At 49.9% G+C, this 26,129-nt stretch overlaps 1 protein-coding gene across 12 annotated transcripts in view; it reads left to right on the plus strand.

Moving 5' to 3' along the window:
• The window catches only part of TACC2 (transforming acidic coiled-coil containing protein 2), a 207,531-nt gene that overhangs the window by 173,346 nt on the left and 8,056 nt on the right, over positions 1 to 26,129 (plus strand). For 9 of the 12 annotated variants that reach the window (XM_055300200.1, XM_055300205.1, XM_055300197.1 and 6 more), the window contains 8 exons: positions 6,107 to 6,168; positions 7,246 to 7,361; positions 8,516 to 8,687; positions 9,924 to 10,064; positions 10,913 to 11,002; positions 17,637 to 17,780; positions 18,278 to 18,354; positions 23,086 to 23,129. In XM_055300200.1, the coding sequence (XP_055156175.1) occupies positions 6,107 to 6,168; positions 7,246 to 7,361; positions 8,516 to 8,687; positions 9,924 to 10,064; positions 10,913 to 11,002; positions 17,637 to 17,780; positions 18,278 to 18,354; positions 23,086 to 23,129 (846 nt within the window). The remainder of the gene's footprint in view (positions 1 to 6,106; positions 6,169 to 7,245; positions 7,362 to 8,515; positions 8,688 to 9,923; positions 10,065 to 10,912; positions 11,003 to 17,636; positions 17,781 to 18,277; positions 18,355 to 23,085; positions 23,130 to 26,129) is intronic. The other 3 variants (XM_055300206.1, XM_055300207.1, XM_055300208.1) reach the window with 2 other exon arrangements.

Consider the following 26,129-nt stretch of genomic DNA (forward strand, 5'->3'; position numbering starts at 1 on the left):
CCACTGTCCATCAGCCCGCAGGATGTTCCACAGGATAGTCATACCTTCTCCTCAAGCTCCCAAACCAGATGGTTCACTCCAGGCTTTCTAACGAGAGGACAGTTTTCCTGAATAGACTCCAGGCATGTTGATTTTCTCATTAATGTCTTTCTTCCTCCTACATGTATTTTTGCTTTCAGCTTTCTGCCCGATTCTTTGGCTTGAAAAATTCATCTATGTTAAGTCCATGCAGCATGACTGGATGAATCAATTTTTTTTTTTTTTTTTTTTTGTAAACTGCTTATTCCACTAACAGTGGATAGATTTTTCTGAATCTATTGGCTCCCACACTTCCCTTTCTCGTTAGGAAAGCTGTTGAGGCCTGAAACCATCTCCCGGTCTGCTGGTGCTCTTCCCTGCACCCGCCCCTCTGTGAGCTTCCCTCCAGCACTCGGGACCAGTGTGGTGGTTCTCAGTCTCCCTTTCCAAGATCCTGATAATCCAACCATTCAGAAAAAATGAGTACAAATCAATATAAGGACCATCACACATGAAAATCTCATTTGCACTTCTTGGCTGCTGCTAAGTAACCACCACCTCCATTAAACGGCCTCCTGCTCCCTCTGGGCAGGTGGTGGTGTCACCAAGAGCAGGTAGTTTGGGATTGTAGCTCGGACTGCTTCCTCTGCACACTGTTCCATGACCCGGCTCCTCGGGGGCTTGCTTTGTGTCCATAAAGTCTCTGAATGATATGAGTGAGGTCCTGAACGATATGAGTGAGGTCCATGTCATTTTTGGCGGGGGATTTTGGATGCTTACCTTCTCACCACAGTACCTCTTTATAGTTTGAAGATGAAAAGACCATCTAAATTATGTGTACTTTGGCGTTATGTGCTCTGTGGAACAGAGCCTTTTGGTTAGCTGTTTGGTTGGCCCTCAGACTGGGGTTTGGGAGGCTTGACAGTGACCTTACTGCAGCCTGACCCCAGGGGCCCTGGGACCCGACCTCCACCCCTCTATCAGCCCTTTCCTCTGCACGCACACCTGGGCCACGAGCCTCAATGAATGGAACCACTTTGCCCCATGGGTGCCACCCCCCTTGGCTGCCACTTCAGTGCCCTCTGTGCCCTGTCTCCCATACTTGCCCTGCCCCTCCAGCCCTTCACTGGGCATCTCTGTGCTGCCTGCCCTCTGTACTTGGTTGGGGCTACTCTGAGGTCACTTAATGCTGTAATGATGATGCAGATACATGCATTTTTTTTAAAAGATTTTATTTTCATTGACAGAGCATAAGCAAGGGGAGTGGCAGGCAGAGGGAGAGGGAGAAGCAGATTCCCCACTGAGTAGGAAGCCTGACACTGGGCTCGATCCCAGGACCCAGGGATCATGACCTGAACTAAAGGCAGACTCTTAACCAACTGAGCCACCCAGGTGCCCCAATACATGCATTTTTAATAGAAAATATAAAGATCCTCATAGTACCTGTTAAGCTAATAGGCATCTCATTCCATGGAAACATAGTTGTTCAACTTTAACATGGAACCGAAGCAAACAATTTGCTAGCTCAGCGACATATTTGATCATTGCTTGTTTTCTCCAAAAATTCAACAGATAGGTAAATCTGTACATTTGAAACAAAGCTCTATTAAACCTTCCTCCTTAGAAAGTGATCGTGAGGGACACCTGAGTGGGTCTGCGGTTGAGCATCTACCTTCAGCTCAGGGCATGATCCTGGGGTCCTGGGATTGAGTTCCGCAATCGGCTCCTTATAGGGTGCCTGCTCCTCCCTCTGCCTCTCTATGAATAAATAAGTAAAATCTTAAAAAAGAAAAGGAAGGAAGGGAGGGAGGGAGAGAGAGAGGGAGGGAGGGAGGGATTGTGAAGATTCAGGATTCAGGAAGTCCCGACCATAATTACAGCTGGTGGGCATTTGGAAATCTATCACATGTACAAATACAGGACAGCTGCAGTTCCAGGACATGTCGGCCCTGCATTCACCTTTCTAATACAGCCCGCTTCCCTGCAGCTGCTGGATGTAGAAACTGGATGCCCAGCCATACCAGACCCACCCCTAGGGTGCTGATGTCATCACCAGAAAGAATCTGGCCAGCGCTGTAGGCGTGCTTGAGGCTTTGTTACACAGAAATCACAAATCACAGGAAAATGAGATTTTGGCTTAGAAATAATTACTACCACCTAAACAGGTATTTGCTACAAGGCCGATTCTCTTTAAGTGACAGTAGTGAGGCGGGAGCTGTCACTGGTGCTGCGCTCACTTTGAGCCCCACTGAGGCTCTTGTCTACATGATTTCATTTCATCGTCTCAGTCCTAGAGAGTGGATTTCTGCTCTTGCCCACCTAGGCGCGAGGAAGCCCAGGCTTTGGGCTGTTAGGACTTGCTGAGCGTTGTGGGGCTAGTCCATGTAGAGGCTGGACCCCATGGGTCCTGCTCTTACCACACTCTTGTATGTGAGCACCCTGCAGGCTTCCTTTCATTGACTTTAGAAACTCAGCGGTGCTTCCTCATCTAGGTCTGCAAGAGCTTCAGGCTGGCTTATTAGTTCAAGAAACCTGGATGGAGCTAGATTAGAAAGATGCCCAGCTAATTAAAATGACGTGTCTGGGCTGTAATTACATCAGCTCGCTGTGGCAACACTGATAATCTCCCACTGGTTAAAAACTCCGATTGGCAATTACAGATGTTTTTCTTTGAACGCTTGCTTAGTAAATGGCCTCTTCTGCACTTCTGGTGCAGCCTTGGGGAATGTCGTGGGGAAAGACCTCGTCCATGTGGTCCCTAGGGATGCAAAGATTAGGAGCTGTTTGGTAACATAGCCTCCTCCGAGGCCTCTCCCAGCTCTGGTCCAGGAGACCCAAGGAGAACAGGGTTTTAGATTCATGAGTCTGGATGCCCTTTGAGGGTCACCCAGCTCCCCGTCTCCCTGACACACAGTGACATCCGCCCCCACCTTTCCACATCCAACAGAGGGTAAGGTGACCCCCGCAGGAGCTGAATGTTTTCCCGTGGTGGGCACCATTGCTGTCACACTGCAGACATGCAGCAGAGTGACAGTAAGGTTGTTGGGAGCAGCATCCTTGTCCCCTAACCAAGGGGTCCCTTCTCTCATCACTTATGTTCAAAGTTCCAGAAATCCTAGCAATGAACAGTTATAATAGACCTGGTCACAGTCCCTTGCATCTGTATAGCCCATGGTAGGGCCTTTACCTGACATCATTCCCCCCCCCCCTTTTTTTTTTTTGAAATATGGGCACTTTGAGCTCCATTTTACAGGTAAGCCAGTAGGCAGGGTAGGTCAGGGAGTGGGCTTCCCCGACACCGGGAGTGACGATCTGGACTCACATCCTCCGGCGTCTTTCCAGTCCCCAGCCAAGCTCTGGCAGCCAGAATCAAGGAGAGCAGCCTCCAAGCCCTCCCACAGTGCATGGACCAGCATGAAATAATTACCAGAAGCGTCCTCAGAGATGACAGGACCCGTTTATAATAACTGGGGCCTCTGCGTCTTGAAGCGGCAGACACTACAGGGAGCGGCCTCCTCTCTTGGACATGAAGGTGTCGTGTCACTTGGTGCAACTGGCGTTACCCTTCCTGGCCTGGCAGCTGCCTGTGGCCGGGGCCCAAGCTGGACGTGGCTCCCCCTCCAAGCTGACCCTTTGAGGCTTACCACTGAAAGCAGATGAAAGAGATTTTTGAAAACAATGTTCTGGAAGATGTCCCCTTAAAGATGATATCGATGACCAGAAGAGGGGTTGTTTTTCTTCACATCTTTTCCAGGCCAATTTATTAAAGATTTTATTCATTTATTTGAGAGAGACGAGAGCAAGCGAGAGAGAGCACAAGTGGAGGGGGTCAGGCAGAGGGAGAGTGAGAAGCAGACGCCCCGCTGAGCAGGGAGCCCAACTCGGGGCTCCATCCCAAGACACTGAGATCTTGACCTGAGCCGAAGGCTGATGCTTCACCAACTGGGCCATTTTGTAAATTAAAATGAGAACCCCCAAATGGCTAGGATTGGAAGTTTCAGGCCGTGTTCTGAAGGAACACCTCCAGACATCAGCAGGGACCAAAGGTCCTGCAGAGAGCCAGCCTCCTGTAACCACACACGTTAGGACACAGACATTTCTCGGGGTGGGGGAGTGGATCAGATAGCCCCCCACTGTTGTACTGTCATCTGCTGCCTCCTAAAGGATGGGTGAGGGACCCTGGGTGGGATCAGGGGGAAGGAGACCCCATTGGCAGGTGGGAAAGAAGGCAGCTAAGTGAGCTCGGTGACCTGAAACTCACCGTGATCAGCTGCCAGGGGACGAGCTAAGATTCCAGGCGCGACGCTTCACTGAGCCGAGCTGGTAACCGGAGCTGGGCACTGATCCAGGGCCATAGTCCCTGGAAAAAAATCTCTCTGGTGGCTCTTAGCCTGTGAGGTGCATCCTGGGTGCCCTGTGCCATTGTGGGGTGTGCTGGGGAGGGGGTGGTTTCTGTTAAATAATTTAGGGTTAAATGATGCTTTGGCACTGTTGGAGAAGGAGGCAGCTGATTCACTGTTACCTCCCAACTTAAAACAGTCTTTAATAGGACAATGCAATAATAGCCCTGAGCTCCTACATCTAGAAAGTGAGAGATCTGGAGAGGGCCCCAGAAATCAGCCTGTCCCTCGCTGTCCCTAGCTTACCCCTCATTTACAAGATGGGGAAGACAGGAGGTCTTCCTGAACAAATACTTCTATGCTACGTCCTAAGAACGGGTGCCCACGCCAGTCACAGGTGCTGAGCTCCGGCCCAGCTGTGTGCAGTTTGCACGAATCTCTGCTCCTCCCGAGTGATGCTCACATCGGGGCGTAGGCCTGCCAGATGCATGAGGTCTTGCTGGCCGTTGACCCATAAAACCGTCTTCGTTCCCCTGAGCAGGCCAAGCCCACTGGAAGGAGGCGTTTGCTTCGCTGGGGACATTTGGAGCCTCCTGAAGGGCCATCTCCGTGTTTCAGCCCTTGAGCTCATACGGCCACAAGCCCACACACTCGCAGGTTCGGGGAAGGGCTTCCAGGAAATATGTCACCTTAAAGCTCATATAGAGGAATCATTTTTAAGCGATGCCTTTGACAATCTGCAGAAATAGAGGTGCTTTAAAGCAGAACTGTTATCTATACGTTCTGTTAAAAAAAAGAATTCAGGCATTAGGGATCGCCGCTCACCCTCTTGGACAGCTGCTTTCTGAGCAAGTCACATCACCCCCTGGTTCTTCTCAAGTAGGAAAGAACCATCTGGTAGCTTCTGTGGCTTCCGGGTACCTCATCCACGGTGCCCAGCACAGTTTGAGGCACGTCGAACGAGCTCGGAACCCACTCACTGGATGGGGCAGGCAGGGGTCAGTGGAGGGGCAGTGCTGGGAGCGTCCTCGTGTAACCTCCTGGGGACCCGAGGGGCCCAGGGCTTCTCGTTTCCAGGGAAAGCCTCTCGAGGTTCCCTTCCAGCCTAAGGTCTCCAGGCCATTTGAAATAGGTCATTTTCCCCCTTAATTGGACTTCCGTCGTCTTTGCATCTGCAAATCTGATGTGGCCCCAGCCCTGCAGGCCCTGGCAGGACTTGGGGAAATGTTCCAGGTGACTTGCAAAGCTGCTCTTAGCAAGCAGCAATGCGGGAGCAATGTGCATTCCTCCCTTACCTCGGAGGATGGCCCGGGTTATGTTCTCAGAGAGGGACCAAGCTGGGGCCAGTTGCAAAATGTCACCAGGGTGTGGGGACATTCTTCATGTTGCACGTGAGACCGACAGAGAAGCAACACTCACGAAGGGCTGTCCTGGAAGCTCGGTGCATCATGCTCAGATCCGCTCCTGGTCAGACTGTGCTGCTCACACTTCACTCCCTTGGACTGTCTCGGGTGCCCAAACGGCAGAAGCCCCTTTGCAGCCAGAAGCTTACGAGTGGTCTGAAAATTGCTGAGCTGAGCCTCTCCTACCAGCTGAATGGGAAACCTCGAGTCCTTGGACAGGCTCAGAGTTTAGAATCTGGTTCCGGACCCCACCCTGCCTGGCCCAAACCTTCCCCCTCCCCTTTTTTTTTTCTCCACCCCGACACTAACTCTCCTTTTGTTTTTTTGTTTTTTGTTTTTTTGCAGAGTTGGATTACAGAAATTCCTATGAAATTGAATATATGGAGAAAATTGGCTCCTCCTTACCTGTAAGTTCTGCCTCAGGCCCACAGGGGACTTGCTTTCCCTCCCTGTCTTGTGAAAATGCAGGGGCTGGCCTCCTCCTGAGCTCAGGCCCCAAATCCAGGGTCCTCTTGTGCCCGCAGCATCCTGGGCTTCCCAGTTAAGAGTGAACTGGGACTGGGGCTTGGAGGTTTGTATTCCGCCCACTTCACATGGCATTTTCAGGGAGAAAATGATAGAGTGCAGTTAGGCTTCCCGTATCATTACTTCCCTAGACTGAGAAAGAACTTGCCAGAGGTTTGCTTTAGAAGGTAGAGCAGTGATTCGATTGCTTTTAAAGTGGCCTCTTTTCTGTTTTCTTCAAAGTAATTGCTTTATGTAACTGAGGATTGGCTCTTCTGGCAAGAAGTCTCTCTCCCCCACCTCCTCCATCCTTTTCCATTTAAGTGGCTGTGATGGGCACCTGTCCTCTTGGCTTCCCGTCTGCTGCCTGCAGGGCACTTGGTTCTGAGCATGCCCTCTTGTACTCTGCTGTTGTCTGGGGATGCCATGTGAGGCCCAGAGGTGCCAGAGGAGCCTGGTGTGACACTACTGGCCCAGACCTGTTGCTTCTGTATTTATCTTTCTTTGCATGTTTGTAGATGCTTGGTGCTGCTTCTAACCCGCAGTCAGCAGACCATGATGGAGGCACTTGCCACATTGGGCCGTCATGCTCGTCCCCCTCATTCGACTGTGGGGTCTCGCCTACCCCTCTATGCTCAGAGCCCAGCGTGGGTGCCCATCCGGAGGGGGTGGCCAATAAATGTGGGCAGATGGAACAGCGTGCAGCCTCCCCGACCCCTCTCTTGGAGTCCTGGCCCCTCTCCCCTTGACACTGTTTCCAGCAGCGCACACACACTTCTCTCCACCTTCCTCTTCCCTCTTGTTTTCCTCTCCTTTCCCCTGGCCAGCACCAGCTTGCTCCTCCCTTCTTGGTGGCTCTAGAAGGGTGAAGGCTTTGCCCCCGATGAGTGATTTGTCCACTGGAAAGAGCTCTGATGTTTATCCCTGTAGCATGTGCAGCCACCTGCAGCCGGGCTGACTTGTGCCTTTGATCCTTGCAGCAGGACGATGACGCCCCGAAGAAGCAGGCCCTGTACCTTATGTTTGACACATCTCAGGAGAGCCCGGTCAAGTCTCCCCCGGTCCGGACGTCAGAGTCTCCGACGCCGTGTTCAGGGTATGACTTCCACGAGGAGAGCATTTCGGGTCAGGGCCAGCCGTCCCCAAGCCTCTGAGCCCTGTGGCACTGTAGTCGTGGCTCGGTTTCATTTGCATTGATGTATTCAGGCAGCCACATCTCGGTTTCTGAATGTTCCCCTAGACATACATGTGGGGTTGGGGGGTTACCAGCTGCCCTCAGTCCTGTTAACAGCTGAATGCGTGAGCCCCTCCGATCACCCCCGGTGTACATACAGCTTTGTGCTGTGATTTGTTCCATGGGGAGACAGCATGCCACAGCATTTGGACCCCGAGTCCCACTCTCCCCTCTTACTGGCTGTATGACCTGAGGCAGGTTACAGGACCCTCTTGTGCTATGGTCTTCTCATGGGTGAAATGAGGGTAGTAACAAAAGCGACCCTATAGAAATTTCACGAGGATTGAATGAGGCTCTCAGTCTTCCAGGCATCCCTCAACTGTGCAGTGGGGCTGGGGTGCCTGTCCTCCAAAGCCGTCAGGAGGGTGAAATGGAGATGCTCTAAGGAAAGGGCAGTGCCGGGTAGACGTTTGCTGTTAAGGAGGCTGTGAGTTAGCACTGGTCAGGGTCCCGTTCTGAGCTGTGTGGTGCTGGATGGGGTAAGGGTGGGGCACCTCTCTGTGGCTGGGACCCTCCCATCCCCACTTCCCTGCCCCTTTCTCTGAGCAAGAGTGAAGAAGCTCTTGCTTTGACTTCCCAAAAGGACTTCTGAATTCACCGGGGTATTGGGTACGATGATGGCGATGTCATTACAGCAATAGTCATGGTGAGGTACCGAGTCAGCTGCTTTACGTGCAGGCAGTGTCTCCCTTGACCTTCACAGAGCACTGTCTCACCTCCTGTCCTACAGAAAAACTGAGATGCAGGACACAGTCGCCTCCCCGCGGGGGCATAACCAAGGGACTTCTGACCTTCCCCTGTCGGGGGTGGGGGGCAGGGGGGGCTGGACCACCTTTTTCCCTCGGGCTGTCCAGCCTGCAGGCTCCCTGGCCACCCAACACCTGCCCCATTTTCCCTTTGGGAACATAGCCCTGGGAAGTCCAGGATCCCTTCTGATGGTGATTGAGTCAGGGCATCCTGGTCATTTTCAGTGGGATTTCCAGTGAGAAAAATAAAGATGCTCTTTGTTTCCTCAGGTCAAGTTTTGAGGAAACTGAAGCCCTTGTAAACGCTGGGGCAAAGATCCAGCATCCTGTCACACGAGGGCTGGCTCCCAACCAAGAGCCACACTTGCAGGTGCCAGAGAAATCCTCCCAGAAGGAGCTGGAGGCCATGACCCTGGGCACTGCTTCAGACACGATTGAAATTGTAAGTGGGGTCAGAGGGGCCCGAGATCACTGGGGGTGAGGCCTGACCCAGCTGGGTCCCATCACCAAGGAGTCCAACCCTTCAGAACAACACTCACCTGGCCCCTGGCATGGGGCCCCACCCTGACCCCTGGACCTCAGAAGCCAGCTTAGGAGCTTAGGACACCCCACGCCGTAGCCATGAGAGAAAAGCTCTTCATTTTCACTAGCGTGGTTTTGTGGTTCTTACCTCACCGCTTTACGATTTTTCACCCTATTCCCTTGGGACTGAACTGTTGCTTTGGAGCTGTCCTCAGTCTACATCCTGCTCCTCCATACTCTATGGCAGGGGCCAGGGAATGGTAGGGCAGGGGACACTCCTTTTGGAGAACACTTGGTTTTCTGGGCCCTTGGTGATGGGAAATCCCTCCTGTTTATAAACCTATTTATATCCCTCCCCTCCCAACCCCTCTGGAGCCTTGCAGAGCAAATAGACCCCCTGAACATCTAAAAGGGACCATCCTTCTAGGTGAATTTTATTATTATCTCTTCTACCTCCTTCCTAGCAGTCCCCGAGAGGGTTTGAGGCCTTTGACTTAGTTACTTTTATTGTTCTGTATTAGTAGACCATTCAGTTACCTCCTGCATCAAGTATTTATTGAGCACCGCTGTGTGGCAGTTAAATACTGGGAAAATATCAGTAGCCAAGAGGAAAGCAGATGTGGTTCAAACAGCCTCTCAGGCACTACGAAAGGACTCGTGCATGATTCAACTTCTACAGAGTTGCCTTCTGATTTTGGAGTCTTTTCGATCTACCCAGAGACACTATATTTTACATTTCGTCTTTCTATTATTTAGAAAACGACCTTCACCAAAACCTTTGATGCTTAGACTTGGAGATTTTTTTTTTTTTTTTTGATAGTTATACTATGTTCAGGAAACCCATGAACTGCCTTGTCCCACCCACTGAGATTTTCAAATAAATAAGTAAATGGTTACTTTCCTCCCACTGCCTGGTGAGGGAGTGAGGGTGGCTTGGGGTGGGTGGGCACCTGAGGCTGTGCTTCCAGGGAGGGGGTGGGGCCTGTAAATCTCCAGATGCCCATGGTCAGCAGCAGGTGAGAATTAGTATTGGCCTCTAATACTCTTTAGTCTTAAATCAGAAATGTCCAGCAAATAGGGGTGTGGTCCTGGCTTGGAATCAATGTCACTGTGTCTCCTCTATTTTTCCTCTGTGTCCTCCTGTGCCGGCCTTCAGACAGCTCCTGAGGGCTCCTTTGCCTCTGCTGACGCCCTCCTCAGCAGGCTAGCTCATCCAGCCTCTCTCTGTGGTGCGCTTGACTATCTGGAACCCGACTTAGCAGAAAAGAACCCCCCAGTATTTGCCCAGAAACTCCAGGTTTGTAGCTCACGTGTGACCTTTTGGGAGTTTGTGAAAACCTCAGTAGAGAATGAACTCCGAACCCCAAATGCAATGAGGCAGGATTTAATGAGGCGTTGCTGGAAATGTTCCAGATGAAATCTCTTCCCCCTCAAAGACTGATGTGTGGATGTTCTTGCTCCAAGATGCCAAAATGATATAAATCGTGTGATTACGTACAGGACAAACCATTTGTATTTCAATTGGGAAACTGGGCCCAAGCCATCATTTTTCAGAAGTTTTGATAGCCCCAAAAGCAGTTTCTGTGATTTATTCACAGAACCAAGGGTATTAGATCACCTTGAAGCCAAGCTATTTATAGACACACGGGCGGGGAGGCTATCTCAGACTCCCATTGAGATAACATCTGGACTCGGTCTTACCAAAACAATTAGCTACTCTGTGCCTTAAACTTGACAACTTAATTAAGACCTTCAGAGCAAACCTGGAGAGATTGTTAACAGTCATTTGAGAATGCGAAACCATTCATGAAAATTATTGACCAACTTTACATCAAACAAAAGGAAAGAAATCAAAGTGCCATAAAAATTTTGATCCCATTTTGAAAATCATCCCATATGATCCCATGATCCTTCCCCACAGACATTCCAAAGGGCAATTAAAAAATAAAAAGAAATTAAACACTTATTTCATGATCTGCTGAGGTGTTAATTTTGCAAGAAAGCCAGAGCGTGTGTTTTTCCTGAGTTACCTGTCATGACACATTCACGTGGCACATTCATTTCTTGGATGTGGGAAACATTGACATCCTGTCTTGATGCATTTCCCCTGCGATTTGCTCATCCCCCCTCCCACCCCTCCGGCAGGAGGAGTTAGAGTTTGCCATCATGCGGATAGAAGCCTTGAAGCTGGCCAGGCAGATTGCCCTGGCTTCCCGTAGCCGCCAGGACACCAAGGTACGGATTTGCTGCTGCCATGCACTGCCTCTTGAGAATGTGGTGTGGTCCAGAAGTTCCTTTCCTTGCTAACCCTTGGCCAAGCAGGCAATGTCGGTGTTCTACAAAGTAGTCTAAAATTTTCTAAAAAGCTAAAAGCATAACTCTCGCATAAATAGACACTGAGCACATGTCTTAAGATCTATTTAACTCGGTAGTGAAGGAACCAGCAGGGTGGTAAAGCAGGTGGAATGGAGAAAAATAGAAGAACCCAACGCAGAGTCAGTGAAACAAAGGCCAGAATCCTATTGCAGCCTTACTGCAAAGCTCGATATAAAACTGGTTTTATGATACTGGCTAAACAAGACACTCGAATATAACCTTGGAGGTTTTTTTCCTTTGTTTTCTGCGAAAATCATTTGCTTCTCTAATGAACAAATAATTTGCAACTTTTCTATTTTCTACGAGTTAAGACCTAACCATACTGAGACTGGACCCTAATCAATAGTAAATAGTGAAACCGAGACCTTCCTGAGACAGTGGGTGGCCCTTTAGGCCGGAGTCAATAGAATTACAGAAAAGCAACCCTTTTCCATAAAGGGCAGATGGTAAATATTTTAGGCTTTCTGGGCCATCTGGTCTCTGTAACAGCTTCTCAGCTCTGCCACTGTAGCTCAAAAGCAGCCACAGACAACATGTAGATGAGCAGGTGTGGTGATGTTCCAGTTGAAACCCTTTTACAAACTAGGACATTGGGCCATTTGGCCCACACGCCACAGTTGGCTAACCCCTGCTCTAGAGTAGAGTGAGATCCTGACAGCACATGCAGAAAGCTTTCGGCCTGGCTTCCGAGTTTGGAGTATTTTTTCTTAACAATTTGAATGAGTTGCTGAAGGTGTGCAAAGCTCTGGCCTTCCGAGAAGGTTCAGGCCACCCCTCAGGGCCCACGGGGAGCTGTGGTCTCTGAGGAGCTGCTTCATTGCCATCCCACCGCGCCGCGCCCAGAGTTGGGCAGCCGAGCACACTCTGTGGCCTTGAACGTGTTGGTGAACCTCTTTGAGCCTCAGTTTCTCCAGCTGTGAGATGAGGCGATGAGCAGTGAGTTTGCAGTTTGCTGTAAGGGTTATGGATTGTGTGGAGGACAGCACCGTGCCTGGCACACAGTAGGCGTGCAGTAAATGACACCTGCTCTTGGTGACTTTCACTTTTTCTCTGTTAACCTGATCAGCTACTCACAGCGTCTCTACTGTAGAGGGGTCTGGGTCCCATTTTACAGATGGGAAAATGGAGCCGTGGAACCGGCCTGAGGCCTGATAGGGATTCACTGACCCAGCAGGAACTAGGACTCTGGTCTCCAAATGGGAGGCCCTTGCCTGTCCCACCTCAGGGAGCAGCTCCCTTGGCACCAGGTCAGGAGTCCATGTGCTGCTCCTGCCCTCAGGGCCTCCCACTTGTGGCCTCCCTGGAAACTGTCCACAAGGTGGGGGGCTGGCTCCCAGAGACCTCTCTCCATGAAAGAAGGTGGTCACTCTGTGGGTGTCCAGACTGAGAACGCTGGGACCCAGAGCAGGGACAGGAACGTTAATGCACATTGCTGACGTTCCTGTTCTCGCTGCCAACCCACATAAGCTTCGGTGTAGTTTCCATGAGAAAGATTTTTAGAAAATCACCAGGCAGTGAGGATTTTTTTCCCCCCGTTAGATTTATTTCTTGATATCTTTTGGGTAGTGGCTTAAGGACAAAATGAATTGCTTCAGGTCTGGCCACCGTAACTACGGTATATTCCTGGCCAGAGGTTTGAGGCAGGATTGACCATGTTCTAGTAAGAGTTCAGATGGAGTGTGAGTGTTCCGGAGTGCCTGGTGCCCCTGCCTCCTCCTTCCTCCAGGGGATTCATCCAAGGTGACAGGTCAGCAGATAGTGGCTGGCCATTGACTGTCTGGCCATGACAACCTGTTCCCAGGCCCCGTGTCCCACTTTTGATTTAGAAAATACTGTCAGGTGAATCCACTGTTGTGTGGGTGGAGGGATGGCCCCAGCTACCTCCTTATATATTATTTCGGAGGAGTGTGCTAAAGGCAGCATTCGTGAGGATAGAGCCGTCGGGGAGTGTAAGGAACATTTTTCTCTGCCATGGTAACTTGTACCACTTTTTAGGTTTCTGCGGGTTTCTTGTTCACGTAGACGCTTGATTGCCCCTCGCCGCATTGGAAGTTGCTGATGTGGAGAAAGAGGAACAGCAGCTGTATACCCAATTTGCTCTTTTTCTTGCCCATAAATTTCAGCTGCAGGTGACATAGCCCAGTCTTTTTGGCAGCACGGTCTTAGACTGTAGCTAACACAAAAATGAAATCACTTGGGATGAAAAGAAATCACTTGAAGGGCTGGAAGCAGCATGAAATATGGTGGTGGTGGTTTCTGGTTGCTCCTGCGGGAGCTCCCCATTTCCCTGTAGACCGAAAGCCAGCTGAGCTGACCCTCCTCGGGCTGCGGTGGGGTTTCCTGTCTCATTAATCAGAAAATCTTAGAGACGAGGAAGACTCCGTGGGGCTGGGGTGTCGTGCTGCAGCTCCTGATTGTTTTTCTTCCACACACTCTTCTGGCTCCAGTGAATCCAGTGGTCCTCCTGGGGTTCATCTGACCAGGGTGGCCGGCTGTGCGGTACAGCAGCCCCGAACGTAACCAGGATGGAGAGAACGTGAAGCTCCCATCTGTGTGGCTTTGCAAGGAGTACAGGGTGCGTGGGGGATGGATTTAACTTGTGTGTGTAGCAGATAGTGGTTGCGATCCGTAGAGCCCTTGGCCTTTCTGGATGAGGGGACCCAGATGTAAAGAACGAAGGATGTGTAATGTAGGAACAAGGAGCGTACAAACGGCAGGCTTCAGGACCCGAGGAAGTCCCAGAAACAGGCCCCTTTGGGGGGAGGGGGGAGAGGGTGCCGATCTTCAGTGTCTGATTCCTCTAGGAGTCCCAGCCCCTAAAGGCAGACCTGGATTTTACGGGGGCAGGAGGAGGAGTTAGGTCTGGGACCACCTGCATCGCTGAGTGGCCTGACAGCGTAGGCTCTTTTTCTGGTGCTGTGTCCACAAGCTGTCCACCACCCCCGGCATTGAACAACACAATACCTGGAAGCTGCAAGAACCTTGTGAAGAGCAGTGACAGGAGGCTGGCATGTGGGTTTCAGCTTCTATTTGCCCCTTGGGGGAATTTGCAGTCATCGCCCACAGCTGGCGTCGAGAAGGATTGAGGCCCTGTCTTGACTCAGTGGGAAAGAGAGGCCAGTGGGTGGCTGGTGGCTCCTCCTGTGCGCGTAGATAAGGGCACATCCAGTGTGTTCTCGTTTGTCATCCTGAGCTTAAGAACTACCTGCGGTCAAATTTGGATGCTGCAGCACCCCAAGGAGAGGCCCCTCTTCCGCCCCAGCTGGCCCCACCTAGCCCAGACACCCTCCCGTGCACCCAACCTGGTCTGTTCTCCATGACCTTGGCCCAGCTTGCTGTGGTCTCCTGGCCTGATCTAGACTCCAGGGCCACATCCCCTGCACGCCTCTCCCACTGTTCTCACGGCTGGCCAGCCGGCCCCCAAGGACAGGAACCCCCCACCATGGTTCCAGGTTGTCGGCTTCCCCTGAGGCCACGAGGAGGTCTGTGAGCCTGGGTGAGCGGCAGGACTGCAAAGCCAGGAGAGCCCCAGGCATGAGGTCTGCAGGCCCGTGGGTGCCAGTGCCCTGGGGGTCCTCGCAGGGACCCAGATCCGAGTGAGTGGATCGAGGGGTTAGAAGTTGGCTCCAAAGGCTCGTGCTCTTTCTGAGTTGTGGCCACTTTCACATTTTAATTTGTGATTCTCTCAGCTTTTGGGCTCCCCCAAAGCAGCCAGGGGGGCCTTGTGCAAGAGAAACAAAGCCTAATCTAAGCCTGATGTTAAAATATCAGTCAGAAACCAACCTATTTCAGTGAGAAAGGATTCCTGGTTGTAAGAGAAAACCGGGGTGTGTACCTTGAATTTCATTAGCATGCAGATACCCCAGGCAGTCATTCAAATGGATTCTGAGGTCATCTGTTCCTTTATTGAAAACACCAGGTGGCCGGGCTGAAAGGTGGTGGTGAGTCAGCGTGTGTGGTGGTTAACCATTGTGTTGACTCAGAAAGCTCATTAATAGATTTCTTTTTCGTTCCCTTCCTTGTCGGACAAAGGATTTAGGCAGCTTTAAAACCAACACCTCCCTGCACTGGTCGGATTTCGCTTCTGCCCAGCGTGATAAAGTTAGTTTTACTTCGTTTCCCTTTGCACTTCAGAGAGCTGGCTTGTTTGGAGTCAGAATTGAGTCTCATTCTGGGAAACCTTTTGGCCAGATCACCTAAATCCTCACATTTTTTCCATCTTCCAGGGACCCACGATGCGTTAGATGGTGCCTAGCGTTCTTTCCATTTTTAAAATTTTATTCTAAAAAAATTTTTTTTTTCAAGGAACACATTGTGCTTAAGAAGTGACGGGAACAGGTTGGTTGGTGTTTCTTTTCTTTTTTTCTTTCTTTTCTTTTTTTTTTTTTTTTTTTGCAGTCCTCTTCAGAATCTTGTGCCTATGAATTTCCTCCATAAATACAAATAGAGTCTTACTGTCTGGATATCATTTTTAAAAAAGATTTATTTATTCTTCTGAGAGAGAAAGCCAGTGCACATGAGCAGAGGGAGGGACAGAGAGAGAGAAAGGGAGAGAGAGAGTCCGAGCAGACTCCCCACTGAGCCCAGAGCAGGAGGCTGGCTGGATCTCAAGATCCTGAGATCCTGACCTAAGCCGAAAACAAGACCTCGGGGTAGAATTTTCTCTTTACTTCTTGAGAAGTTTCCCATATGACAAGCAGAGCCTAGAAAACAGTTCAAATAGCAGAGATGAATGCACGCACGGGAGAGGCTCTGCACCTATGGTCTGGAGGCAGGATTTCTTCTGAGGTCAGCCTGCCTGCTTCTGTGCTTGTGGTCAAGATGTCCTGTAATGGAGGCTTCTTTTTTTTTAATTTTATTTATTTTTTATTCATGAGAGACACAGAGGGAGAAGCAGGGTCCATGCAAGGTGCCCGACGTGGGACTCAATCTTGGGTCTCCAGAATCACGCCCTGGACTGAAGGTGGCGCTAAACCGCTGGGCCACCAGGGCTGCCCTGGAGGCTTCTTTAGGACCCGAGGATGGAAAGATCAGGGCATCCCATTTGACCCGAGAGTGTGTCTCCCGGGTCTGGTGGAAAAGGGGGCCGTGTGCTCATTGGGGTCCCCCTGCAGAGGGAGTCCAAAGGCCAGTCAGGGCTCGTGAAACCCAAGCCCGTTTTTAGGACACCCAGAACCATGTCACTCACTGTGCATGTGTACAACTAACTGGTCCTAACTCTGTCATCTCCAGTCCTATCCATTAAATTTCTGCCTGAGTCTTCTAAGTTGTTTCGAGTTCATTTTCTCTGGTGCTGTAGTGGGGTGAGCTCGCCTGTTCTTGTGATGGAAGAGAGAGTACCTGCAGGTACGCCCTTTCCCCCTCATTGTTGGGTCTTTAATCTTACCTGCTTCCACTTCCAAGACCAGTCCTCACCGCTCGGCCTCCAGATCTCCGCCAGGGTGTTGTGTTCACTGCTCGCTTCTCATCCATTGCCCCAGGAAGCTGGCAGGCCACCACCATTACTCCACAGCGAATTGGACTCTGGTAACCAGGGCGGCGGTTTGCCTTGGCAGCCACGCCAGCGCCAGGAGGTTAATGCATAGGACTGAGAGTGTGCTTGGTTTGGAGTCTCTTGCAGTAGAATTAGACTGCCGGCTCCGGCTGTGCCGGTTGATGATGCTCCTAACATGGCTTCTGAAGTGTGTTGGAGGTTGCTGAGCGTTTTGTGCAAAGGGAGGAAGAGGAACCACAGTCCTCTCCTGCCCCCCTCCCAGGAGGCTAGTGACTATCCTGGACAGTCGGACCAGTGTTGGTTGTGGGTGGGGGTGGCTTTGTTGAGGCTCTTGGTGGCAAATGTGGTTACTGTCACTGACCCAGAGTTCAGTTTTGCTGTTGACACGGCGGACTGAGGGCAAAATAGCTGCAAAGTAGCTCTTCCTTGAGACATCCGGAAACTAAGCTTTTGAAGGTGACGTTGGCTGATAGCTATGGTAGGCCTCAAACTTTGTGCGAGCTGAACAAACGCACCATCCCCCGTCCCAATTGAAATGCAGACAGTCTTACAAAAATGATCAGATCTGCAGTTATTCAAAACTAGGCAAATGTAGATTAGAATTCAACATCGTTCACCATCAGGCTTTAATTTTGGAAGTGGAGCCTGCTGGAAAATGGCCTTGGTTCTTAAGCACTACGCCTAAATGCCTCTGCGTCTGATAAATGTCAGTGATAAGCCGGCACCAGACGCGCTTGACTCCAAAAATGGGGAGTTGGGGAGGCCTCTGCCATTAGCTCCTTTGTCTGCTGGTGCAGGTGCAAAATGATCGATTTCCATAGATTATATCCGGCTTCTCCCCACTCATCAGTCCAAGCATTTTCTCATACTTTTGGTGTCCTTTGTCTCAAAACCATACAACTGACCCATTCACGAGAGGATAATTGCAAATCCTGTTTCTCATATGAGTGATACTAACTTCTTCTTCTTTTTTTTTTTAAATTAAAAACCATTCCACAGAGAGAAGCTGCTCACCCAACAGATGTCTCCATCTCCAAAACAGCCCTGTACTCCCGCATCGGGACCACCGAAGTGGAGAAGCCGGCAGGCCTTCTGTTCCAGCAGCCCGACCTGGACTCTGCACTCCGGATTGCCAGGGCAGAGGTATTGTGGCTGCGTGTGGCTCGGGGAGGCCGGCTCTGGTTGCCTTGGGCAAAACTCTGGTTTCTGCTCCATGTAGATAAATATAAATATACATCTAATGCATTTATATTTAAATATAAATATACATCTAACCTCGGTCTAATCATCATGAAGCTAACATCTTCGAACCTAGGCTTTCCCCTGCCACCCCTGCGGGCAGAGACAGGCAGCAGCCTGGGGTTGATCTTCCGAGACCCCATCGTTGAACCAGCCTCTGTGGCCTTGCTTGATTTATAGAAAGCAGAGACTTCTAGTTGCTCCCTGTGGGCACTGTGAAAGTCTGATTTCTGGTTTATTTCTGTCTTGTGCTCCCGGAAATCCTCCGAATACAGTTACTGTTTGGTTGTAGGACGTTTTAATTCTATGTTTATTCAGTGTCCCCTTCTCTTGGGTCTGTGAATTGTTCAGATCCGAATTCACTCCTCCGGGACTCACCTTTCTCTTCTCCCTGGCGCTAGATCATAACCAAGGAGAGAGAGGTCTCAGAGTGGAAGGACAAGTATGAAGAAAGCAGGCGGGAAGTGATGGAAATGAGGTGAGTTGTGACGGTTCCCGGTACCTGGGGGGTGCTTACCTGTGGTCTCGTGACAGCTGCTGCTGGTGCACTCTACCGGCCGTGTCTTCCCAGCACTTGCCTGTGCTTCATGAGATAAGCTTCATATTTTCGCGCGAAGTACTTGTAGGAATCTTGGTGTTTCTAAAATATGATACACCTGAGCGAAATACTACAAACAAAAAAGAATCGCCCTCCCAGTCAGCCTCTCATTCCGTCTCAGGTAGCGGCGATCCACCCTTTCTGGTGCATCCTTCCCAGGATTTTCCGTTTCTGATTGCAAATATATGAATGTGTCTCTATACAGACTCCTTTTGTCTTCCAAAGTGGAGAGTGGAAATGTGCATTACCCTACATTTTTGACTTAGCAAATCTTATTTTTGAGATTTATTTACTTGGGCAGCCCGGGTGGCTCAGCAGTTTAGCGCCGCCTTCGGCCCAGGGCGTGATCCTGGAGACCCCAGATTGAGTCCATGTCGGGCTCCCTGTATGGAGCCTGCTTCTCCCTCTGCCTGTGTCTCTGCCTCTCTCTCTGTGTGTCTCTCATGAATAAATAAATAAAATCTTTAAAAAAAAAAAGATATATTTACTTATTTTCTAAAATGGGGGGGAGCGAGAGAGGGGGTAAGCACAAGTGGGAGGGGGAAAGGGAGAGAGAATCTCAAGCCGACTCTGCTGAGTGCAGAGCCTGACATGGGCTCAATGCCATGACCCTGAGATCACAACCTGAGCTGAACGAAACCAAGAGTCGGACACTCAGCCGACTGCACAACCCAGGTGCCCCTAACTTATTAGCAAATCTTGGACAGATTTTTATACATCTTGACCTCATTCTGTAACAAATTGTATGTCCTTGTACAGTTTTAATGTAGTGGACTTCACCAGTCTCCATGGATAAATAGGTTATCTCCAGAATTTTGTCTGAATGATTAATTTCCATTTGCCACATCTGTAACAGACTTATAGTAGCCACCACACAGTAAGTGCCTACCATGTGCCATGGGCTGTGCTTTTGGCTAGTAACACACAGTCTCTGTTTCTCCCCATGGCCCTCAAGAAGGGATCGTCAGCCCCATCTGACAGTGGAAGGCTCAGAGAAGTGAGGTGACTTGCCCAACATCCCAGAGCTTCTAGTTAGAAGAACATGAATTTGAATCTACTCTGATTCCAAAACCCAAATTCTTTCTATTGTGCCCAGGGACCTCCCTCCTTCATTGTCACATCTCATGCACCTTTCTGCCCATTATTTTCCTTCATGTTTCATCATCATCTTGGAAGCTAAGAAACTATCTCTGGGGCTAGAAGTACCCTTGGGACGTGATCTTAAAAACTGTATTGGAAGTGGCATTTTTTTTTAAGATTTTTTTATTTATTCATGAGCGACACAGAGAGAAAGAGAGGCAGAGACACAGGCAGAGGGAGAAGCAGGCTCCGCGCAGGGAGCCCGATGTGGGACTCAACCTCAGCTGAAGGCAGACGCTCAACCACTGAGCCACCCAGGCATCCCTGCAAGTGGCATTTTTAAAGAAACTTTGGCCCAAATCTTTGCTCTGGCCGTCCCGGGTTCTGGCTGCTGCTGCTGCCAGCTCTGAGAACTGCTTCTGGGGGCATGGTTCATTTTTTCCCCACACACCTGCCTTTCTTCAGCACAAGCTGAACTGAACATGGGTTTTGCAGTTGCAAGGGAAGATAGGAGTTAGAGCACGATCATCTTAACAAGACAGAAGGTCTGGCGCGATGCCGAAAATCTCTGATGGACTTGCTTCATTTTTAAGTCTCAACATTTGAGAGTAGGGAATAGATGAATTCTTAAAAATTTGTTGAAGAGTTAGTACATTTCTAGTGCACTTAATTGTAGTAACAGCTGCTGGTTAATTATCAGAATCGGCTGCCTTTCTGGCTACCAAGGTATTTACGTAATTACTGTTATTAGGTCATCATAGCCCTGGTTTCTTTCTTTTTTTTTTTTAATTTTTATTTATTTATGATAGTCACACACACACACAGAGAGAGAGAGAGAGAGAGAGACAGACACAGGCAGAGGGAGAAGCAGGCTCCATGCACCGGGAACCCAACGTGGGATTCGAGCCCGGGTCTCCAGGACCACGCCCTGGGCCAAAGGCAGGCGCTAAACCACTGCGCCACCCAGGGATCCCACAGCCCTGGTTTCTTTTTTTTTTTTTTTTTTTTTCCAGTTTTCTTTTTTTTTAATTTATTATAGTCACAGAGAGAGAGAGAGAAGCAGAGACACAGGCAGAGGGAGAAGCAGGCTCCATGCACCGGGAGCCCGATGTGGGATTCGATCCCGGGTCTCCAGGACCGCGCCCTGGGCCAAAGGCAGGCGCCAAACCGCTGCGCCACCCAGGGATCCCCAGCCCTGGTTTCTAAGTCAAATAGTATCTTCCTGAAAATTCTCCTGTTCATTCCTTCTTCCTACTGATGCTTTTTGTGACCACTTCTGGAGGTGAATCCCAGTGTGCTATTCACATTTTACACTGAGGACATGTGGTGGCATCATTTGAAAACTTCTTTCTTTTGTCTTTCTCCCTTCCTCCCTCTCTCTTTCTTTTTTTTTTTTTTTTTTGGTAGGGGAGTGGAGGAGGAAGCAGCATGGCTGTAATGTTTTCCCTGCCCTGATCATGAAAGCAGGACGTGCTGGGAAGGCTAGAGGTTCCATCTCTGGGGGCCCCAGGAAGTGCTGTTTACTAACCAGTAGGTTCGGATTTAGGCATTGCCAGCTGACACAGCTGTGCTCGTGTTTGAAAGCCCACGTGTCTACCTCTGGAGCCAGACCAGGCCAGGTGAAAATCAGGCTTGGCTTCCTGGCTGCTTTGGGGTCTGTTCCTTAACTCTATCTGAGTTACCTCCTCTATGAACAAGGGTGGATCTCTGTGCCTCTGGGCAATAAGGCATAAGGGGTATGAGGAGACTCCAGAGATGGATGTCTGGAATCGAATCTTAGCTCTGCTGCTTTGTAGCCCTGGGATCCTAGAAAGGTTCCTGGGTGACCCTGTGCCTCAGTATCCCCATCAGCAATTCTGGGGATCCTCAGGGCACCCCTCTTTGGGGATCGCTGTGAAGACGAGGTACAGATATGGTGCCACTGAAGCCGCTCTGGACCACAGGTGTCCCCACACATGGCTGGAAGGACACATCCCTTACCTACTGTGGTCCAGCCTGTGTCCTTGGCAGGGATGGGTGTAGATGGTAGAGCCTCAAAGGTCCTTTGCTGTTTTGTGCTTCAGGGATACAAGGAGGTATTGATTACAGGAAACACAAAGCGCTTCTGTATAGGATTCAGAAAGAACCCACATGGGCTCATGGCATGGTCACCTTTCTTGTTGTGAGTCAGCCCTTGGGTGAGGCGCTGTCCTTGGGGCCAAGGTCAAGAAGCTGGGGACAGACACCCAGCAGTTGTGAGGTTATTACATTTTGCAGAGTGCCTTCTGTTTTCACTGGCCCTTTCAACCTCATTTAATTCTCCCACAGCCCTGAAAGTCAGGGTCTAGGGTAATCCTCCCCATACCAGGGAGTAAGCTGAGCCCCCAGTGTCTGTGACCAATGTGACTGAGTCACACAGCTAGGAGAGGTGGGACCAGCTGTAATCAGCGTGCTGGATCTGTTGGTGGTTAGCAGTTCTTGGTTCTCTTGTGGAGAATAACTATCGGATAATGTAGGTGAAACCCCAAGTCTTTTTTGAGAGGTTCCTTCCAAAAGGTTGACTTTAGAAAAGGGAAGGCTTCCTTACTCCAGGGTCTTTCCACCTGGGGGCAGCAGTGAGGCAGTCTCATAAGCAAGGGATCTGAGTGCTGCTGTGTAGCTACAGTTTGTTGAAGCTATCCAAGAAGTGCTACTGTTCCCCATCTCCCTCCCCGCAACACAGGTGACAAAGTAGTGGCCCCTGGGCCTTGAAGAGCTTCTTCTACTCCTGTACTATGATGCCAGATGTGTGAGATGTTTTAGAAGATTCAGATAAAATGTCATGAATTTCAGAGGAGAAATCAAGGGAGGCTTCCTAGAGGAAATAGCATTTGAATGGGGCCTTGAGGAGCAGCTAAGACAAGGAGAGGTGGAGCTAGAGCGGGGAAGTGAATAACCTGCGCAGGGTCATGGAGATGAGAAATCCCAGAGCCAACAATAACTCATTTGTTCTCACTGAACCACTTTGTTCATGAGATGGCAAGGAAGGAAGATTGATGAGAGTGATCAGGCTCAGGCTGTGGAGGGCTGAGAGGGTCTCATTTTTATAATCGATGGGCAGTGGGGATGCCTTGAAGGTTTTGCACAGGGACATAGTGTGTTCAGAGTCCTGCACTAGAAAAACGAACGTTCTTGGGTGTGCAAGAAGAGGGTTGAGTTTGAAGGTGAAGCTAGAGTTGTGAGCCAACCAGGACAAATACGACTTGTCCTCTAATGTCTTGGTCAGGCAGCTGATGCCCAGCACATGAGCTCTGGTATCAATTAGAAACCGTCCTGTTGGGCAGCCCTGGTGGCGCAGCGGTTTAGCGCCGCCTGCAGCCCAGGGCATGATCCTGGAGACCCTGGATCGAGTCCCACGTCAGGCTCTCTATATGATGCCTGCTTCTCCCTCTGCCTGTGTCTCTGCCTCTCTCTCTCTCTCTCTGTCTCTATGAATAAATAAATAAAATCTTTAAAAACAAAAAGAAACCGTCCTGTTGTCATGGTTCCAACATGTTTTTACTTCTCTTACAGGAAAATAGTGGCCGAGTATGAGAAGACCATCGCTCAGATGATAGGTGGGTATTGAAACTGGTGGGCTCAGGCCTCCCTGAGGCTTCTAAACCATGGGGAGGGCTTTGAAGGTGGACTCCAGAGTGTGTTTGTCTTTAGCCCCTCTTAGAGCACGAAGTCCTTCAGGGAGAGACCAAAGCATCCCAGAATGTGAGCCTGGGTGCATCCTGGGAACACCTGCTAGCATGTCCCTTAGGGTTATCTGTACCTGTGGGAAGCCATGGCGGTCACCTCCACGGCCACCATTGATTCAGCCAGGACTGCCCACCTCATGGGGAAAGAGATGGGTTGGTTCCTAGGACGTTTGTGAGAGTTTTTGCTCATGGGAGAGACTAAGAATCAAATCCCTAAACTCTATTTAGACTCAAGTGACAAAATATCCTGATGCAGCGTTCTAGGGCAAGGGTAGTGGACCACGTGGTAGCCCTGCTGCCTGCTCCTCCTCTCCCCTCCCTCCTGCGATTTCCGTGACCTCAGTGAGATAGGCACTGACTCAGAATCCATCTTAGCACAGAGTCCCTGGCAGCCAGCACTGACGCTGCTTTGGCCCTCAATAAAAGACGGCCTCAAGTCATGAGTTACACACACCTGACTGACTCTCTTTAAAAAAATAATGATGAGGAGAAAAGATCTTGCAGAAGTTCTAAGCCCGTTTTTACGCCAATGATCACCCTTCAGAAATGATGTTATGACTTGGCAACGGGTGGGAAGAAGGAGATTTTTGTTTATCTACTTATTTAATTGGCTACTTAGGTCCGTGATATCAGTTTTAAAAAATCTTTTACTCCTAAGGACATATGGAGTAAAAATCCCAGCTCACCGCAAACCAGTTTCTGTCTCGAAGCTGGACGCTGGGTTAACAGATGACTCGTCTCTTTCCAACATTTGGATACGAGTCACACCACACCTCTCGCTTCTCCCAAGCTAAATTTGAGCGCAGGCTTGGGAATGGTGAAGAGGCCGACAACCGAGTGCTTTCTATTCAAAGCAGCTTTCATTTTGATGTATTGTAATAGAGGCCATTTCTCCCAGATCTCAGGGAAAGCCCTTTTGGGTGTTTCTAAGGATCAGCTCATGGTATATGCTTTCTATCAAATGAAACTTCTTTATTAAATTGGTATCAGAGTTTATGAATACATATGGAGGAGATAAAAAACAAAACTCTTGGAACTGCCTGTAAAAGGAGTCAGGAAATAGGATTTATGTCTTCCAATATATAGTGTTTGGCATGCTGAGTACATCCTTTTGGCCTCCCGGAGTCTCGGGTTGTGAAAATGTCACTCAGACCTATGGTGGCTCATCTGGAAACATCCTTCTGCATGTCAGAGGTCTACACTGCTATTTTTGCACTTGATGATGACATTTGGGCCAATATTGAGATGAGGTTAAAAGGGCATGAGCCTTTGCCCTGAGAGAAGGCTGCCCAGAGCCAGTTGTTACTGTTCAGCTGGCAGTTTTGATAGAAGCGGACATTCCTTCTTGAAAACCCAAGAGTAAGGATCTGTCTACCTGGCATAGGTGGTCTGTCCCTCTTGGACAGAAAGCTTATTCAACTCTGATTTCCTCATAGCATATTTCCAGATGAGAGTAGTTAGAAGAACATTTCAAATCCAGGCAAACAGAGTGGAACCCTGGCTGTGGGGGTTATGGCTACGCACACCTACCCCCAACTACAACAGCCCCCTCCCCTGGGGACACCTGGGAAGTTTGGCCCGAGGGTCCCTCTCTTTCAGAGCTGTGATCTCACCCGTCCGAGCATTTTCCTGTTTGGGGGTGTTTGGGCACTCCCGGCGGCTCCGTGAGACCCCTCCAGGGTCCCTAGCTGCAAGTGGCGCTGTCACTCCGGGGGTGTAGCAGCTCACGTCCATCCCTGGTTCTCCATCCTATTGCACCTTCAGTGTCCTCTTCATCAGCCACTTCTCAGACCTTGTTCATCAGGCGGCACGTCTGTGGCTGTCATCCCGTCAGTCATTACTGCAGGGCATTGATGAGGGCTGCTGCAGATTTCCACGTCCTCGTGTCCTTATAGAAGATGGTTTGGGGCAGAGGCACCTATTGCTGGGGGCGACACCTGCCCTCCTTCTGGGCAGGCCTTGAGTCCCCATTTGTGGAAGCATACCCTCATGGCTCCTCTGGGTCCCCTATCCCTTCTGGTTTTCACTCATCTAACCGGCATCCCTGGTAGGAGGAAAGACTCAGGCCCCAGGAGCTCGGCGGTTTGGGGCAGAATGGACACTAATAGCATTTTGAAGTTAAAACCAGGTTCCACCCCCCCGGTACACGAACTCCTCCTGGCTCCAGCCCGGCTCTCTGACTTCCATGTAACCCTCACAAACGTTTCACGCCAGCGTGACATGTGTCCTGCCATCATCGTCCGTTCTCGTGCCATGTTACTAAAATCGAGTTCAGATATTGAATATTTAGGATTCAGGACCAAAAGAGACCTCTGTGCTTTTTTTCATTGCAGGTTGTTGGCAATTGATTTTTTTTTTTCTGCTTTCCTAACAACTGCTCTGATTATCTGTTTTGCTTCCATTTTCTGTTGCTTCTTGCCCTTTGCTTGCAAAACAAACAGGCAAGCCTGGTAAGTAAATGCTTTTCACCTAATTTAACACCTGCCCATCGCAACCCGCGTTGGTTTGTTTGTTTCTATTTTTGTTAACTTTTGCTGTTGTGTGTATTTGCTGCATTTCTCCCCTACCCCCACCCCACACGATTTAATAATGTTTTGCCCCAGAAAAGCCAGAAACGTCTCCAGGGGCATTGTTTTGTGGTCGAGTCTAGAGCATTTGGAGTCGGGGGCCGATTTCCTGGTTGGAAGGACCTGACCACGTTTGCAGTTTGCAAAAAAGATCTGCGCTGCGTTCTCACCTCCTCGGCCTCCTGGGAACCGGGAAATTCTATTTTTACAAGCGTTTATGGGGAGGACAGGAAACTTGAGGCAGGCTAAGTCTCAGATCCAGGAAATCAGATGGACTCCGTTTGATAAATAGTTCTCTACAAGC

This window comes from Nyctereutes procyonoides, unplaced genomic scaffold (genome assembly GCF_905146905.1).
Source record: "Nyctereutes procyonoides isolate TBG_1078 unplaced genomic scaffold, NYPRO_anot_genome, whole genome shotgun sequence".
Classification (NCBI taxonomy): Eukaryota; Metazoa; Chordata; class Mammalia; order Carnivora; family Canidae; genus Nyctereutes; species Nyctereutes procyonoides.